The sequence below is a fragment of the Bubalus kerabau genome, chromosome 21 (genome assembly GCF_029407905.1).
Source record: "Bubalus kerabau isolate K-KA32 ecotype Philippines breed swamp buffalo chromosome 21, PCC_UOA_SB_1v2, whole genome shotgun sequence".
Classification (NCBI taxonomy): Eukaryota; Metazoa; Chordata; class Mammalia; order Artiodactyla; family Bovidae; genus Bubalus; species Bubalus kerabau.
The window spans coordinates 31,985,413-32,001,235 of NC_073644.1; the positions used below are offsets into that span (position 1 = coordinate 31,985,413).

At 38.0% G+C, this 15,823-nt stretch overlaps 1 protein-coding gene across 1 annotated transcript in view; it reads left to right on the forward strand.

Annotated features, from left to right (window-relative positions):
• The window catches only part of CDH2 (cadherin 2), a 247,160-nt gene extending 237,176 nt beyond the window's left edge, over window positions 1–9,984 (forward strand). The window contains exon 16 of the mRNA XM_055559737.1: window positions 8,563–9,984. Within this exon, the coding sequence (XP_055415712.1) occupies window positions 8,563–8,769 (207 nt within the window). The 3' untranslated portion in view covers window positions 8,770–9,984. The remainder of the gene's footprint in view (window positions 1–8,562) is intronic.
• The last annotated feature ends 5,839 nt before the right edge of the window (window positions 9,985–15,823 follow it).

Sequence of the window (15,823 nt, forward strand, 5' to 3'; positions counted from 1 at the left end):
CTGCATTCTACAGGCAGGCAACAGAGACCTCTACTTGTAGTTCCTTATCTCAGCTTGTAATTCCATGCCAGCGCCAGGCCCCACACTGTTTTTCCTGCCTAGAATGCCCTTTGCTCTTTTTCTAGATATTAGTTGCCTGTGAAGGGTCAGGCACACAGAGTATGGATGGGCACCGTCCAGCGGCATCCGCTTGTACCTACAACTCACCTCCCTCCGTTACTCCTATCCAAGCATCCCTTCTCATAACCTCAGGGCCCTCCAGTGGTCCAGAGGAGGGAATGTGCATCCCTGGGGGACCCTTGTGGGCAAACTGGTTTGGTGAGTACATGAATGGACAAGAGGACTGCGTTTAGAAATCATTCCCCAAATGACTGCTAAATCCTCAAAACTGGATGTGATTGTAAGACACAGAAATATGGAGGAGAGGAGAAAGGGGAACCCTGAGTCTGTACCTAGAAATGCCCTACTTTTGGACACAGAAAGAAGAAAGTCTAAGGCGTTTAAGGGGTCACAGAAAACAACTACAAAGTGGGTCCAGGGATGTGACGATCAGTTCTGTGAGAAAGTTCAGTGGAATCAAACCATTAAAAGACCTAAATCAGAGATAAGATTCAAACTTACTGTGTAGACTTGTTTGGTATCTTTCTATAACTAGACTGATAAAAATAAACACAGGTAAAGTTTTGAGTTGAAGGCACCTATAACTACATTTAAAATGCAAGCAGATTTCTTTATCTCTAGGTTTTATTTGATTTAGCATAGTACTGAATGTTCCAAAGGAAGAAGAATATAGTGGAGATTATAATTGGAGTGTTTTTATAGATGTAAAGAATAGGTAAGCTCATGAGAACAGTTTCTACTTTGTTTATTTAAATAATGAATCTCAAAAATGATAACATTTCTAGACTGGTAGATAACGTAAAATAAATCACACATTTTGAATTTCAAGCACAGAATTTCATCCTGTTTTGAGACTTCTAAATAAGATCTTCGGAGGGTGAAAAGTTGAAACTAAAAGTAATTTAATCTCAGGCCAACAGTAGATATTAGCATACCTCCAATAACTATATTAATCCTGTGTATTTCTTTATCTCAGAAATATAAAAACCAAGGGCATATTTCTGTTAAAAGACCAACTTTCAGTCAATATTATTTTAAAATGTATGGAAGGCACTCCTGGAATAACATATTTAAAACTACCAAAGTTTAAAGTATTTGCCTTTTTTCTCCAGTAATTAAATTTAATATATTCTTTTGCGTTGAAGTTCAAATCCAGGTGCCTCATTTAACAGCTCTGTTACCTTGTACAGGTTAGGGTCCTTGGATGCAATCACTTAGATTTCTAGTTTCCTTATTTATGAAACGGGGATAATAATAGACCCTTCTTTTAAGATTGAAATAATACAGTCCACATAAAGTGCTTAGTATAGTGACTGTAAAATCTCTTAATTACTGTCAGTATCATATTATCATTACAAGCTGCTATTCAGGAGGAAAAACTTTGTACTGCCCTTTAATTGTAAATAAAACAAGTAAAAAACTCTAGTTCCAAAAAAAAAAAAAAAAGCCGAAGTAAAGTGAATTTTCCAGAAAAGGATATAGTAATGTTGACACTCATAAGTCACAGAATTTCACTTTCACGTGATCATGATATACTTTTATATTTGCAGATATTTTAAACCTAAATCCTGGCTTCTTCTGAAAGGTATAAATATAAACATGAGCAAGGTGCCAACGTGAGCAAACTAAGCCCAGGACAGCAGTACAAATTACCATCTAGAATAGCTGTTGGATGTCAAGCAGCATGTGCAACGTCTGAAATGAGTACAGAACCACCTCAGCAGAAAGGGATGTCATGATCCAGTATAACCAAAGTATGGCGATAGAAATAAAGAGGACCAGAGAGACCACAGGAACTACTCTCAGTCACGGTTTGGGGAAGAATTCCAGGAAGCAGAAGTGACATTTTTAATGGCCTTTAAACAGATGGATAGATGGATGGAAATTAATCAAATGAAAAAAATATGACATAGAACATTTTAAACAAAGGGAATCACATTTCATCTAGCAGGAAATGAATATGTAAATAACATGGAGATACTCCAAAAGTAAGATGTTTTTAGGTTTGAGGGGATTTTGCTGAATAATTTAGTGAATAATTCAGTTATGGTTGCCGGAACTGAGAAGAGTTGCAAGGGAAAGGTGAAATGACTTCTCCTTGAAGGGTTTTGACTATATCCTATAGGTTACCCTAACATTCAGCTTCAGGCATTTAAGTAACTCCTCCTAGTCTTTTCCATGTCTGCAAACAGCTTTTATGATGCATTTAAATATTTTATCAATTTTAACTTCTTTTAAATAAAAATAATTGTTTTAAAATGCCTGTGCACCGTTTAAGGAAATGGCAACCCACTCCAGTATTCTTGCCTGGAGAATCCCATGGACAGAGGAGCCTGGAGGGTTATAGTCCTTGGGGTCGCAAAGAGTCCGACACGACTGAGCAACTAACACACACACACACACACACCATTTAAAAATCATCTTGCATACCCCCAGGGGGACTCCTCCCTTATTTTGGAAGCATTGCTACAGGGGATAGCAGTCAGAAAGTTTTACTTGGGGTTGGGGATGTGACATCAAATAATGTCTGAGAGAGGAACCAACAGTAGTTGGCAAGATAGAAGCAGATAGAGTCCTGGGGACATGGAAACCCGCTAAAGAGGCTTTTGCCATGGTCCAGGCAGGATGTTCCCTGGAGATCTTCCGTGGTGGCTCAGACAGTAAAGAATCTGCCTGCAGTGCAGGAGACCTGGGTTCCATCCCTGGGTTGGGAAGATCCCCTGCAGAAGGAAATGGCAACCCACTTCAGTATTCTTGCCTGGAGAACTCCATGGACAGAGGAGCCTGGTGGGCTACAGTCCATGGAGTTGCAAAGAGTTGGACACGACTGAACAACTAACACTTTGAAGCAGGGTGTAATGATGACCAGAACTGAGGCAGTAGATTTGAGACAGTAAGGGACTGACTGTTAGGGACTGACTCTTGGGTTTTATATCCCTAATGTGTTCCTTCACACAAGAATGTGAATGTTTATGGTCCCTGTAAAGCATGCCTCCACCATAAAACATGGCATCAGAAGTCTATAAATACAAGCTCAGCAAGAATTCAGCCAGAGCTGCAGCTTTGATATGACAGAGGTAGCTGACTGCAGAAACTAGTTCAGATTTATCCAGAGTTCAAGATCTGCCTCTCCAGGAAAGGTGAAACAAACACATCCTCTTATAGATGTAGTCAGACCCAATAGGGAGAGAGAAACACATACAGTTTTTTTGTAAATTTGGCAAAAGTGTGTCAGACATGGTGTGAAATGGTGTCCACACCAACAAATAAAGGAATCCCAGGGACTTCCCTGGTGGTACGGTAGATAAGAATCTGCCTGCAAGGGACTTGGGTTTCATTCCTGCCCTCGGAAGATTCTATGTCCTGTGGAGCAACTAAGCCTGTGTGTCACGGCTACTGAACCCAAGCACCTGTGCTCTGCAACAAGAGAAGCCTCCACAGTGAGAAGCCTGTGCCCTGCAACAAAGAGTAGCCCCTACTCAGCACAACTAGAGAAAACCCACGCAACAACGAAGACCTAGCACAGCCAAAAAGAAATTTTTTATAAAAGGAATTCCATAAGGAAAAACCAGAGCTTCTGTGCCCCAACCACTCCGTATTTATCTATGTGTTCGCTTTGGTTGCCTGCCTGTCATGATCAGTTTCTAGGGACTTGACTATGATCTTTTTAGAATTACCAAAATAGTACCCGGAATTTATATAATGCCTTACCCAGAAAAGTCATATTTTATTCTCAGATAAAAATCGGTGCTCACCAAGTGGCAGGGACTTAAAGTACTTAACCTTCAGCCCAGAAAGATGGCTTGCCTAAGAATTCTTGAAAAGTTCAGTGGGATTTGCCCTTTTGTAATCAGAAGAACCTGAGACAGCGTTTGATGTTTTGGCTAGCAGTGACCTCTCATGGGTTTTATAGCCTTAACCTCTTTTTTTAATGTAGAAATAAAACATAGATTCAGCACTATCAGAATGATCAGAAAGCCACGGTAGGAGTTAAAAAATTTTAAGAAATATTTTTGATGAATCTAAAAACTGTCATAGTGAAGTAAGTCAGAAAGAGAAAAACAAATCCCATATATTAATGCATATATGTGAAATATAGAAAAGTGATGATGAACCTATTTGCAAAGCAGAAAATAGAGACACAGACATAGAGAACAAACATGCATACCAAGCGGGAAATGGGGTGGATGGATTGGGAGTTTAGGATTGACATATATACACTGCTGTGCTGTGCTCAGTCATGTCTGACTCTTTTCGACCCCATGGACTGTAGCCTGCCAAGCTCCTCTGTTCATCGAATTTTCCAGGCAAGAATACTGGAGTGGGTTGCCATTTCCTACTTAAAGGGATATTCCTGACCCAGGGATCGAACCTGCGTCTCTTGCATCGGCAGGCAGCTTCTTTACTGCTGGTGCTACCTTCATAAGCATAAAACAGATAACTGATGAGAATTGACTATATAGCACAAGGAACTCGAGTTAGTGTTCTGTGGTGATCTAGATGAGAAGAAGATCCAAAACAGAGGGGATATATGTATACTTAGAGCTGATTCGCTTTGCTGTACAGCAGAAACTAATACAACATTGTAGAGCTCCAATAGAAAAAAGGGAGAAATACTTTTGAAACTCTTGATGGTGAGTATAGGACTAGGTTATCACCAGTGTTATATCTGTTTTGATATAACAAATTAAAGAGCCTCTTGATGAAAGAGAAAGAGGAGAGTGAAACAGTTGGCTTAAAGCTCAACATTCAGAAAACTAAGATCATGGCATCTGGTCCCAACACTTCATGGAAAATAGATGGGGAAACAATGGAAACAGTTGCAGACTTTATTTTTGGGGGGTCCAAAATCACTGCAGATGGTGACTGCAGTCATGAAATTAAAAGATGCTTGCTCCTTGGATGAAAAGCTATGACCAACCTACTATAAAGCATATTAAAAAGTAGAGACATTGCTTTGCCAACAAAGGTCCGTCTAGTAAGCTATGGTTTTTCCTGTAGTCATGTATTGATGGGAGAGTTGGACCATAAAGAAAGCTGAGTGCTAAAGAATTGATGATTTTGAACTGTGGTTTTGGAAAATACTCTTGAGAGTCTCTGGGACTGCAAGTAGATCAAACCAGTCAATCCTAAAGGAAATCTACCATGAATATTCATTGGAAGGATTGATGCTGAAGCTGAAACTCCAGTACTTTGGCCACCTGATGAGAAGAACTGATTCATTGGAGAAAACCCTAATGCTGGGAAAGCTTGAGGGCAGGAGAATAAGGGTTACGACAGAGGATGAGATGGTTGGACAGCATCACCGACTCTATGGACATGAGTTTGTGCTATCTCTGGGAGTTGGTGATGGACTGGGAAGCCTGGCATGCTGCAGTCCATGGGGTTGCAAAGAGTCAGACACGACTGAGGAACTGAACTAAACTATTTTGAGGCTATCAATTAGGTGCTGTTGACATTTAATGAAAGTCTCAGGCCTTTTAACACCCCAGTGAAAACCAGGCAGCTTCCAGTAATTCTTCTAAGTCACAGGAAACACAGGCCATGGCTTTCCTCCGGAATCCAGGCACACGTGATGCCACACCATTGTCGCTTTCCAGTTCATCTTAAGCTTCACCTTTCTGTATTTCCAGTTTTGTGCTGATACCATGATCCACATGTCTTCTGTGTTTCAGGATCCAGGCAGAAGGAAAACTCGCCTCTGGTGCAGACCCTTCTCCTGGCAGGCAGAGGGGAAAGATGAGGGGCTGATGGAGCGTTAGGCTCTCCTGGTCTCCACGCTTCTGTTTCCATTCATTGGCCAGGGCCAGTCGGATGGCCAAGCCTGACCATGGGTTGGGGAAGTCAGCTGGCTCCAGGGTGGCTCTTGTGGTGCTGTGGACATGTGATCCACCCATGGGGAGAGGATGGTGAATCACTGAGGACGGTAACACAATCTGCCACAAAAAAAATGATCAGGAATTTTGAGAAATTGGAGTTTGCCCATCTCAGGCTTAACAGAATTGTCCTTTAGCTTATTCTGTAAATATAGTCAAGAAAAATCCTATCTAAAATTATTTATGTATTATATATGGATGTAGTTGGAGGAAGACTTACTTTATTTTACACAGGCATGTCTGGGTTATAGTGTACTTGAGAAGACGAAAAGTGGTATTTAATTAAAGGTTAGGATTGTTGGGGAGACAGACTCGGGTGTGAGGAAGTGTTAGTATGTACTTTTTTCAAGTTTTTGGTTGAAGTCAAGCAGCTGCCATTTTGTTTCTTAAAACCCTTGTTGTTTTTGTTTAATCTCTAAGTCTTGTCCAACTCTGCAACCCCATGGACTGCAACATGCCAGGCTCCCCTCTCCTTCACCATCTCCTGGAGTTTGCTCAAATTCTTGTCCATTGAGTTGGTGATACTATCTAACCATCTCAATCTCTGCTCTCCCTTTCTCCTTTTGCCTTCGATCATTCCCTTAAAGCATGTCTCCACATTTATTTTTCTTTTTTCAAATTCCAAAGCAAGAATTTTTTTTAATCTAAACTTAAATTAAAAAAAAATTAACTAATATTCCTGAGCTGTAACAAGTGCCAGATCCTGTGGGGAGATACCTTGGGTCGCCTTTATTTTATTTGCACTTCATAATGATTGTATTACTGTGATTACAGTTGCAGATTAGGAAATAGGGCTGCTGCAACTGAGCCAAAACTCGTACTGTGCAGAGCTGAGGTGTCACCCCAGTGTCTGACCTCTTAACACTACGCATGCTGACCGTAATTTTCATGCTCTTTTTCCTCTTCCTCCGATTAAAAAACAAACAAACAAAAAATATTAGGTATTTATGAAACATATGTGGATTGGAAGGATTGATCTAAAGATGGACAGTTCATCACATCTTGGACAAGAGGAGCCACAATGAGCCCACCAAAATTTAAAAAAGCAGAGTTGTGGGGAGAGAGAGTGACTGTTTGGAGACTAACTGTGGTTTATCTTGGACTGCTAGAATGGAAATGGGAAAAAAGTAAATAAATACTTCAGTTCAGTTCAGTCGCTCAGTCATGTCCGACTCTTTGCGACCTCATGAATCGCAGCATGCCAGGCCTCCCTGTCCAGCACCAACTCCTGGAGTTCACTCAGACTCATGTCCATTAGTATGTGGCAAATAGACATACATTAAATTCTTAAGGTTTTATAGAGTAATTATGAATTAGCTGCAGATACATGCTGCTGCTGCTAAGTCAGTTCAGTCGTGCCCAACTCTGTGCGACCCCATAGATGGCACCCCACCAGGGTCCTCCGTCCATGGGATTTTCCAGGCAAGAGTACTGGAGTGGGGTGCCATTGCCTTCTCCATGCAGATACATGAGTTATATATAAAAAAGCATTTTTGTGCAAGAGTTAAGTTTATTGATAGTCATTTCACTGGTTCTTATTTTTTCAGTTATTTTTAAGAGCCCTGTATATGTGTGTGTGTGTGTGTGTGTGTGTATATATGTATGTGTATATATATATATATATATATAATTTTAGATTTTTAGGTTCCACTTCCCCAATATTTATACTGTGTATTGATATTGGATCATGACTTTTCTAGAGTCTGTGGATGGTAGAAGTCACTCTGTTCTTTATTAACTTAGTGACTAACTTTCCTTGTATATAATCACATCTGGCCTGTCTTTGTTCTTCCTTTGATACCTTCCAAATTTATGTCAGACAGAATGCCACTTCTTCCTTGAACACCCAGCTCTCTGAGCCAATCAGTATTTGTTTTTAGCATCCTGATGATTTTTGCCTAAATTTCATAGTCTTGTTACTTATTTATCATTTGTGTCATACTATAGTAATGCCTGTTACTAGGTTGTAAATTATAGAGGGCAGGGATGCCATGGCACTCATTTCTATGTCTCTTTTTGCCCTGCATACAATTTCCACTAAACCAGTTCATTGTCAAAATCTTATGACTGACTCTACATAGATCAGGGTCCACATAGCACATGATTTCATAACCTTCCATATTGTTTCATGTAACTCACTCCACGCGTGATAATTCAAAACTAGTCCTGTCCAATGCAGGGTTATACTCATGTATTACCAAACTTCATTTAAGATCCTCCCTTTCTAGCTTCAGGCTGTTGGTGGTTCATTTCTGTCACCTGTGAACTGCCTTCTCCAGTTAACCCCGTCCCATGGTATGTCTCAGCCTCACTGAGCTCTAGCTCAGTTCTTTCTTTGCAGAGGAAACACTTCTTACAGTTCTTTCTTTGCAGAGGAAACACATCCACTGATTTTTGTCTAACTTTCAAACATGGTGATAACGCCAGTTTCTCTGGGTTGTGCATGTGGTGGTCTGCAGGTGGAAACTTACAAACAGGTGTTTGATGCCGCGGGACCACTAGCGTCTGCTTGTGGATTCGCTCACTGTAACCCTCTTTTCATCCTTTCCATGTCTTCCAACTGCAGGGCCTTAAAGCTGCTGACAATGATCCCACCGCTCCGCCCTACGACTCCCTCTTAGTCTTTGACTATGAAGGCAGTGGCTCCACGGCCGGGTCCTTGAGCTCCCTTAATTCCTCCAGTAGTGGGGGTGAGCAGGACTATGACTATCTGAACGACTGGGGGCCCCGCTTCAAGAAACTCGCTGACATGTACGGTGGAGGTGATGACTGAACTTCAGGGTGAACTTGGTTTTTGGACAAGTACAAACAATTGCAACTGATATTCCCAAAAAGCATTCAGAAGCTAGGCTTTAACTTTGTAGTCTACTAGCACAGTGCTTGCTGGAGGCTTTGGCAGAGGCTGCAAACCAATTTGGGCTCAGAGGGAATATCGGTGATCCAATACTGTTTGGAAAAACACTGAGCTCAGTTACACTTGAATTTTACAGTACAGAAGCACTGGGATTTTATGTGCCTTTTTGTACCTTTTTCAGATTGGAATTAGTTTTATGTTTAAGGCTTTAATGGTACTGATTTCTGAAATGATAAGTAAAAGACAAAATATTTTGTGGTGGGAGCAGTAAGTTAAACCATGATATGCTTCGACACGCTTTTGTTACATCGCATTTGCTTTTATTAAAAATATGGAATTAAACAGACAAACCAACCACTCATGGAGCAATTTTATTACCTTGGGGGCTGAGACCATGAGATTGGAAAATGTACATTATTTCTAGTTTTAGACTTTAGTTTCTTGTTTGTTTTTTTTTTCCACTAAAATCTTAAAACTTACGCAGCTGGTTGCAAATAAAGGGAGTTTTCATATCACCAATTTGTAGCAAAATTGAATTTTTTCATAAACTAGAATGTTAGACACATTTTGGTCTTAATCCATGTACACTTTTTTATTTACTGTATTTTTTTCACTTCACTGTAAAAATGGTATGTGTACATAATGTTTTATTGGCATAGTCTATGGAGAAGTGCAGAAACTTCAGAACATGTGTATGTATTATTTGGACTATGGATTCAGGTTTTTTGCATGTTTATATCTTTCGTTATGGATAAAGTATTTACAAAACAAAGTGACATTTGATTCAATTGTTGAGCTGTAGTTAGAATACTCAATTTTTAATTTTTTAATTTTTTTTTTATTTTTTATTTTCTCTTTTTGTTTGGGGAGGGAGAAAAGTTCTTAGCACAAATGTTTTACATAATTTGTACCAAAAAAAAACAAAAAAAAAAAAAAGGAAAGACAAGAAATGAAAGGGGTGGCCTGACACTGGTGGAACTACTGCAGTGTGTGTTTTTAAAAAAAAAAGAAAAAAAAAAGCTTTTAAACTGGAGAGACTTCTGACAACAGCTTTGCCTCTGTATTGTGTACCAGAATATAAATGATACACCTCTGACCCCAGCGTTCTGAATAAAATGCTAATTTTGGATCTGGTGACTGGTTTGAACTTTTTTCTTTTCTACTTGAGATGCTTTGAATGTTGCAAAAATCCCAGGTCCTGGAGTTGCATTGAGAACTGCAGTACAAAAGTATGAATTGGTTCTTGCGCTATTCACCATCAAAAAGCCCTTAGCGTGGCAGCCAGCCGTGTCCGGTGAGCAGTGGAGAAAACCTGATCATAGAAGGAGAACATCAAGCCACCCAGGAATCGACTGCACTGAAGGTGGTATATGCAAATCACATCAGTGAACTCTGTGTAATTCTTAACATCATTTGTGCTTTTATTCCCTTCTGCTCCTGTCTGTAGTTGCGCTGACTCTAACAGGCTTTTCCCACTCGAGCAGGGGTCCCCAACCTCCAGGCCACAGACCTATATCTGTATTTACAGCCACTCCCTATCACTCACATTACTGTCTGAACTCCCTGTCTCCTGTCAGATTACAGTAGCATCATAGATATTATGTGTGTGAATCATCCCGAAACTATCTAGTTCCATTCCGTGAAAAAATTGTCTTTCACGGAATCGGTCCCTGGTGTCAAAAAGGTTGGGGACCGCTGCACTAGAGCACCCACAGCAGGAAAACCTCACCAAAAAGGGATAGACTTGGTCCTGGAAAGTGCAGTGGATGCTGGGAATTCCCAGGCAATCCATCGAAACCATTGTTTGATGTATCTAGTGAAATACATGTGGGCTTGACTTCTGTTCATTAACTGGACCAATTTTTTCCCTAATTTTCTTAAAGAGGTATAATGGACAAATAAAATTTTGTACATTTGAAGCATACGATGTGATGACTTGGTGTATGTATACGTTATGAAATGATTTCCACAGTCATGTCGTTTACCATGTGTATCACCTCACATAGTTACACTTTGTGTCTGCATGTATGTGGTGAGAACACTTAAAATCTACTCCACGAAGTTCAGGCACATGGTATAGTGTTAGCTGATGTAGTCACAGAGGACAGAAAAGCAAAATCACCTCATTCGATTTTGTAAAATTGTTCAGTGCACACTGTGGTTCATAAATGAATTGTAAGAATCTTGGAGAATCCTCACTTTTTCCTATATTCCTTATGATCATTATCACATTACATATACTTATATTGTACACTTTGGAAAAAAATACAGTATACCTCCTCTAACTCCATGTGGTATTTCGCTTTAATTTCATACTAGAGAGTGAAATTTACTTTTCTATCGATTTGCTCTGTAAGCAATATTTTCTTCTCACTTTTCTAATCTTTAAATGCCAGAGCTTATCTCTGGAATTTCATAATGAAACTTAGTAAATTTGCTGATTGGAATAGTCTTTTAAAAATGGGTCTTTAGACTGCACCTCTGTACTACTGTATGTTCAAGTGAAAACTGTCTTTTTAAATTCAAATATCTCAACATTTAAAATTCATAGCACTCAGGTAACAAAAACTTCCAATTACTGTCTTAGGATTGATGTTCAGTAACAGACTATTTCTAACACAGGGGCTTCCCTCACGGTTCAGTGATAACCCATTTGCCAATTCAGGAGACTCGGGTTTGATCCCTGGATCAGGAAGATCCCCTGGAGAAGGAAATGGCAACCCACTCCAGTATTCTTGCCTGGGAAATCCCATGGACAGAGGAGCCTGGGGGGCCAGAGTCCATGGGGTCACAAAGAGTCGGACACAACTGACCGACTGAACATGCACATACATCTCTAACACAGGGAAACCTCGTTTTATGCCATTTATACCCTTTTATGCCCTATTGGGCTTCACAGATGCTGCCTTTTTTTAGCAAATTGAAAATTTGTGGCAACCCTGCATGAAGCACGTCTCTCGTGCCATTTTTACACTGTTTGTTCAGTCTTGTTTCTTTTTTTTTATCTCTTTTTTTACATTTTTGTTTATTTTTTAACTTTACAATATTGTATTGGTTTGCCATATATCAAAATGAATCCACCACAGGTATACATGTGTTCCCCATCCTGAACCCTCCTACCTCCTCCCTTCTCCCTCCCCATACCATCCCTCTGGGTCGTCCCAGTGCACCAGCCCCAAGCATCCAATCACATTTTGATGGTGATTCAGTCGCTCAGTCGTGTCTGACTCTGCGACCCCATGGACTGCAGCATGCCAGGCTTCTCTGTCCTTCACCATCTCCTGGAGTTTGCTTAAACTGATGTCCACTGAGTCAAGTTTACCACATTTTGGTAATTTCTGCAACATTTTAAACTCTGCACCAGCAAAAATGATTATCACTCACTGAAGGCTAGATGATGGTTAGCAATTTTTAACAATAAAGTACTTTTTAATTAAGATATGTGCACATTTTAGACATAATGCTATTGCATACTTAATACAGTATAGTATAACCATAACTATATGTCCCAAAATTTTGTGACTGACTATTGTGATATTCACTTTATTGTAGTGGTCTGTAACCAAATTCTCAATGTACTAATTTTTAGCACTAATAGTAAGCATTTTATATATTCACAATGAGTCAATGTAAACACAGTTTTCAAAACTTCCGTATTCTGCTGGAGTAATGCATGACTAAGTTTCCTTTGTGGGGGGAAAAAATGGAAACCAGAAATTAGAAGCCCCCTGCTCTGATACAGGAGGAACTTCTGTTTAGCCATTTATTAATGATATGTAATTTATAGTCTTTTCCAAAAAAGCATTTTTACACACAGATTTCCATAAAGATTTTATTTTATTTTGTTTTCATGAAAGTGGGATGATACATTATGTATTTTGTGTAACTTGTCTTTTTCACTAGGAGTGAATCTTGGAAGTTTTTTCGTATTAGTGTATATATCTACCTCATCCTTTTTAATTGCTATGTAGTATTCCTTAATATGGCCATGGAGTGTAACCATTTCCTAACGAACTGGTTGTTTCTGATTTTTTCGCTATGGTAGAAAATGCTACAATCGGTTAATAGCCTTGTGCATGTTTCTCTGCCTGGGAGTATTCTCTAAATGAGATGTTTGGAGATGGAATTGCTAGATTAAAGAACATGGAGAGTAGTTAATTAAATATGGCTAAAATTATAAGTGTTTTAATGTTACTCTAAAGTGCCTTTTAGCTAAAAGATGATAAGGCTTTCTAAAAGCCAGCAACTTCCTTCTTTAGCAAAATGATTTTATGCTGCTCAAAATAGTAACCACAGAATGTAAGACAATCTAGCCAAGGATTTTTTTCTTTTTTCTTTGGAAGGTAGCCTTTAAGTTAGGCCACATACTAGTTTCAAATACTCTGTAAAGTGATTGTAACCATGTGATGTAATAAAACCTTGAAAACTATATTTATAAACGTGGTTAATGGAACCCATCCAGAGGCATGTTTTTCTAGGTCGTTTCTAGTGATTTGAGTCACTTCTGCAACATTGCCAATAATAAACTTGCATACAAAGTGCTAGAATCTCTGTGAAATGGGTTATTTTTCATGATAAAAATGTGTGCATTTTAAATTTTAATGAGACATGGCCAAATTGCCCTAATAAATACTACTCCAATTGACTCTTCCAACAACACTGTTATAAAAGTGTATGCATCCCCATCTTCAACAAGCTGAAACATTACACGTGTTTAAAAGTCTTGCCAATATGATAGACAACATAAAATAATCTCATGTAATTAAGACTTTTCTGGTCACTAATGAGATTAGTTGGTGGTTTTTTTTTCCTTACGTTTATTAGCCATTTGTGTTTCTTTGAATTGCCTATGTTTGTTTCCCTGTTAAATTAGTTGGCTTTCTCCAGTTGATTAGTAAGGACTTACATGCCTTTTTTTTTCTGGTCTTTTGCCAATCTTGTAAATTTGCCTATGATGTTTTACTGATAAACATTTGTTTTCTGTGATCTACTCTGTCAGTATTTTCAACTGTAGGTTTTTGAGAGGGTCTTCTCACCTCCAAATTATACAATTACTATCCTCTGTTGTTGTCTTTTTTTTTTTTTTTTTTTTTTTGCTTTGCACTTATTTAGCTCTTTAATTCACCTGGAAATTATTTTGTATGAGGTAGAAATATAACTTTTAAAATACTTATAGATACGTGGTCTATTTTCTAAGCACCACTCATTAACCCAATCATAACCAACCTTTATCTTATACACAATTGCCATAGAAATGTATGATTTTTTCTAGATCATTTATTCTGTTCCATTGATCATTTACTTAATTCCTGCACATTATGAGATCTTTATACTAGAATATCATTTCTGACAAGCCATTTCTCCCACTGTTCTTTACTTCTAATAAAAATTTTGTATGTTTATATTTCTTTTGTGCATTAATTTTAGAAAGCTTTGTCAAGTTCTGTAACAATTTTTCTTGGAAATTTTACACAGCTGTGAAGAGTTAATAGCTTCATCTATTATCCCATCTAATATTATAATCTCTTTTACTTTTCAATCATATATACACTTTCATAAAGTTTCATTAGACATTTTATTATAATTTTAATTTCATTAAAACAATCTACTTTTGCAGCATTTATTTCAAGTGATTCTTTTACCACTATATTGGAAATTTATTCATGTTTATTTATCTATCTTGTTTCTAACCCTCATTTTACTCTTGTATGATTTTCAATAGCTTTTAAATGATTTTCTCAGATTTTTCTGATAATCATTTTTGTATATAATGAGTTTTTTTCCTTATTCCAAAATCAATACTTAGTTTATTTCCTATGTAGTTAGTAGTAATGTAAATTGTATGCTTTAATCATTTTTATAATAGGATGGTTTTGTGTATTTCACCATTATGTATAACATTTCCTATAAGTATAGATATAGCTAGCTTACTTAGAGATTTTATGAGTGTTCATGTTGAATTTTATAAAATGCATTTCCTTCATCCATAGAGATAATAAAATATTAATCCATTAATATAGAGAAATATGCCATTAGGTTTTCCAATATTGACTCAAACTTTTGGAATAAACCCTCCTTGATCACTGGTGGCTCAGTGGTAAAGAATCTGCCTGCAATGCAGGAGACACGGGTTTGATCCCTGCGTGAGGAAAATCCCCTGGAGAAGGGAATGGCTACCCACTCCAGTATTGTTGCCTGGAGAATCCCGTGAACAGAGGCACCTGACAGGCTACAATCCACTGGGTTGCAAAGAGTCGGACACGACTGAAGCAACTTGGTCATAATGGTATTCTTTTAATGGACTGATGTATTTGATTTGCTGTGATTTTTACTTAAGACTTTAAAATTACATGAAATTTTTTTATACTTTTGTATTTTTCCATTATTCTTTTTCAGTGTTAGTCCTAAATTTATTCTGGCTGCAAATAAAGAATTAGGAAGACTGCCATTGTTTTGTGCTTTGGAATAATTTATATAAACTTGGGATTATCCACTCACAAAAATTTGTTATACTTCTACAATTTTACCATTGTAAGGACAGGCTTTCCCCAGTAGGACTTGGTGTATTTAGACCTTGTCCTTCTTTTTGACCAATTTTCACAATTCACATCTTCCTGAAGAAGTATCTAACATTTAAAAAAATTTACTGATAGAAAGTTCCATATAGCATTTTAAAAATCTATTTCATATCTGAAGTTATGTTTCCTTTTCTTTCTTTTACTTTTTTCTTTTTTTCTTCAGCAGAGTAGTTAAAAGTCTATTTTTCCATTCAGAGACCTAACTTTTTGATTTATTGTTATAGACTATTTATTCACTTCATTATAGTAGTGTACATGTTTTTTTGATCCTGTTAAGCTTTATTCTTCAAATACCTAGTGTTTTACTATGTTTGGTATTTGTCAGTTTCTGTAGCATTTTGGATTTCTGTATTTCAGTCCATATTGATGTCTGCTTAAAACTGCTCTATTCTCTA